Here is a 1,532-nt window from a genome sequence, read left to right as displayed (position 1 = left end):
TATTTTCATGCGGCAAAACTTTTTCATTTGAAATTAACCGAGTTTTAACAGGAATACATAGTAATTACATTAAGTCATATTACACGAGAAAATAGGTTAAAGAAGATGAATGTATTACGTATCCATGTGTAATGCTCGCATCGTGTATTTTGATACAAATGTAAAGAAAATCATCTTGCGCGTTGACTGCATAACTGGTCTATATATCCAGTGTGTTTGTCATAATGCCATAATACTCTTTACAAATTGTACTGATTACTGACCCAGTGCAGCGAAAGTAGTTTAATTCACACAAAGAGGAGGGATAAAGATTTTACTTCCTTTCTTTGACAGCAGCTACTAGGTACAAAAGGGAACATCTACGTCCATTAGTTATCAGTCGATGACTTTCAATTGTACTACAATGAGGGCAATTTTTTACTATTTGTGCGCTTTCGGTTTATGCGCCCACGCATTTGGTGTGGAACAAGAGCAGAAAAATAGCAAAGACACTACGACCGCTGAAGACAAGAAGCAAAACAAAAGAGGAATATTTGACTTGGGATATGGTTCGGACTCGCAGTTTGGTTACGAGCACGAGGTCGGCGCAGAAGATTTTGGGCACCATGGCCACGGTAAGGTTTTATCCAAGACAATAATCAAAGAAATCGCACAGCCTTATCCTGTAGAAGTAGAAAAACATGTACCGTATCCAGTCAAAGTTCCAGTGCCTGTAGATAAACCATATCCCGTACATGTTCCCAAACCATATCCAGTCCACGTAGAAAAGCCCGTTCCTTATGAAGTCAAAGTTAAGGTGCCTCAACCGTACACCGTTTATAAACACGTGCCGTATCCAGTCAAAGTGCCCGTCGACAAACCCTATCCCGTCCACGTACCGCAACCCTATACCGTCTATGTCGAAAAACGTGTCCCGTACGAGGTCAAAAAACACGTCCCATATCCAGTCAAAGTTCCAGTAGACAAACCCTATACCGTTCACGTGCCCGTAGAAAAGCACGTGCCTTATCCAGTAGAAAAACCTGTACCTTATCCAGTCAAAGTTCCAGTCGACCGTCCATATCCAGTCACTGTGGAGAAACACGTGCCCTATCCAGTAGAAAAGCCGGTACCATATCCAGTAGAAAAGCCTGTGCCTTATCCAGTAAAAGTTCCCGTGAAAGTTCCAGTTCCAGTACCATATGAAGAACACCATGATCATCATGATGAACACGAAGAAGATTCGCAATCAAAATACGAACAAGAAGAACATAGTAGTTATTAAATCAAAACTATTTTCTCACTAGTCCATACCAAATATCTTGTATCTTATTTTTTTTTACTACTTGAAATATATGTATATACTTAATCATGTTATCGATGTGATTGTTTAAGTGTAATCAAATAATATTGTAAATATAAATGATTTTTTTACTTTGTTTTATTTGACGTGAGTTTCTTTTAAAATCCTTTATATTTATTCTTATTTATATTTTTTATGTGTTTTAGTCAACGGTCACAAATAAGAGGTATAAACCATGATTAAAGTAACA

At 37.9% G+C, this 1,532-nt stretch overlaps 1 protein-coding gene across 1 annotated transcript; it reads left to right on the top strand.

Annotated features, from left to right (window-relative positions):
* The first annotated feature begins 403 nt into the window (after window positions 1-403).
* LOC126904165 (uncharacterized) lies at window positions 404-1,264 on the top strand. Its single transcript, XM_050682922.1, has one exon. It carries the CDS (start codon window positions 404-406, stop codon window positions 1,262-1,264), a length of 861 nt encoding a protein of 286 aa, XP_050538879.1.
* The last annotated feature ends 268 nt before the right edge of the window (window positions 1,265-1,532 follow it).

The sequence above is a fragment of the Daktulosphaira vitifoliae genome, unplaced genomic scaffold, assembly GCF_025091365.1.
Source record: "Daktulosphaira vitifoliae isolate Bord-2020 unplaced genomic scaffold, ASM2509136v1 Scaffold_4, whole genome shotgun sequence".
Taxonomy (NCBI): Eukaryota; Metazoa; Arthropoda; class Insecta; order Hemiptera; family Phylloxeridae; genus Daktulosphaira; species Daktulosphaira vitifoliae.
This window is presented reverse-complemented; position numbering and strand designations above follow the sequence as displayed.

What these genes read in the sequence shown, in the direction of transcription:
- LOC126904165 (XM_050682922.1), top strand. Translation starts at nt 404, where the DNA reads ATGAGGGCAATTTTTTACTATTTGTGCGCTTTCGGTTTATGCGCCCAC.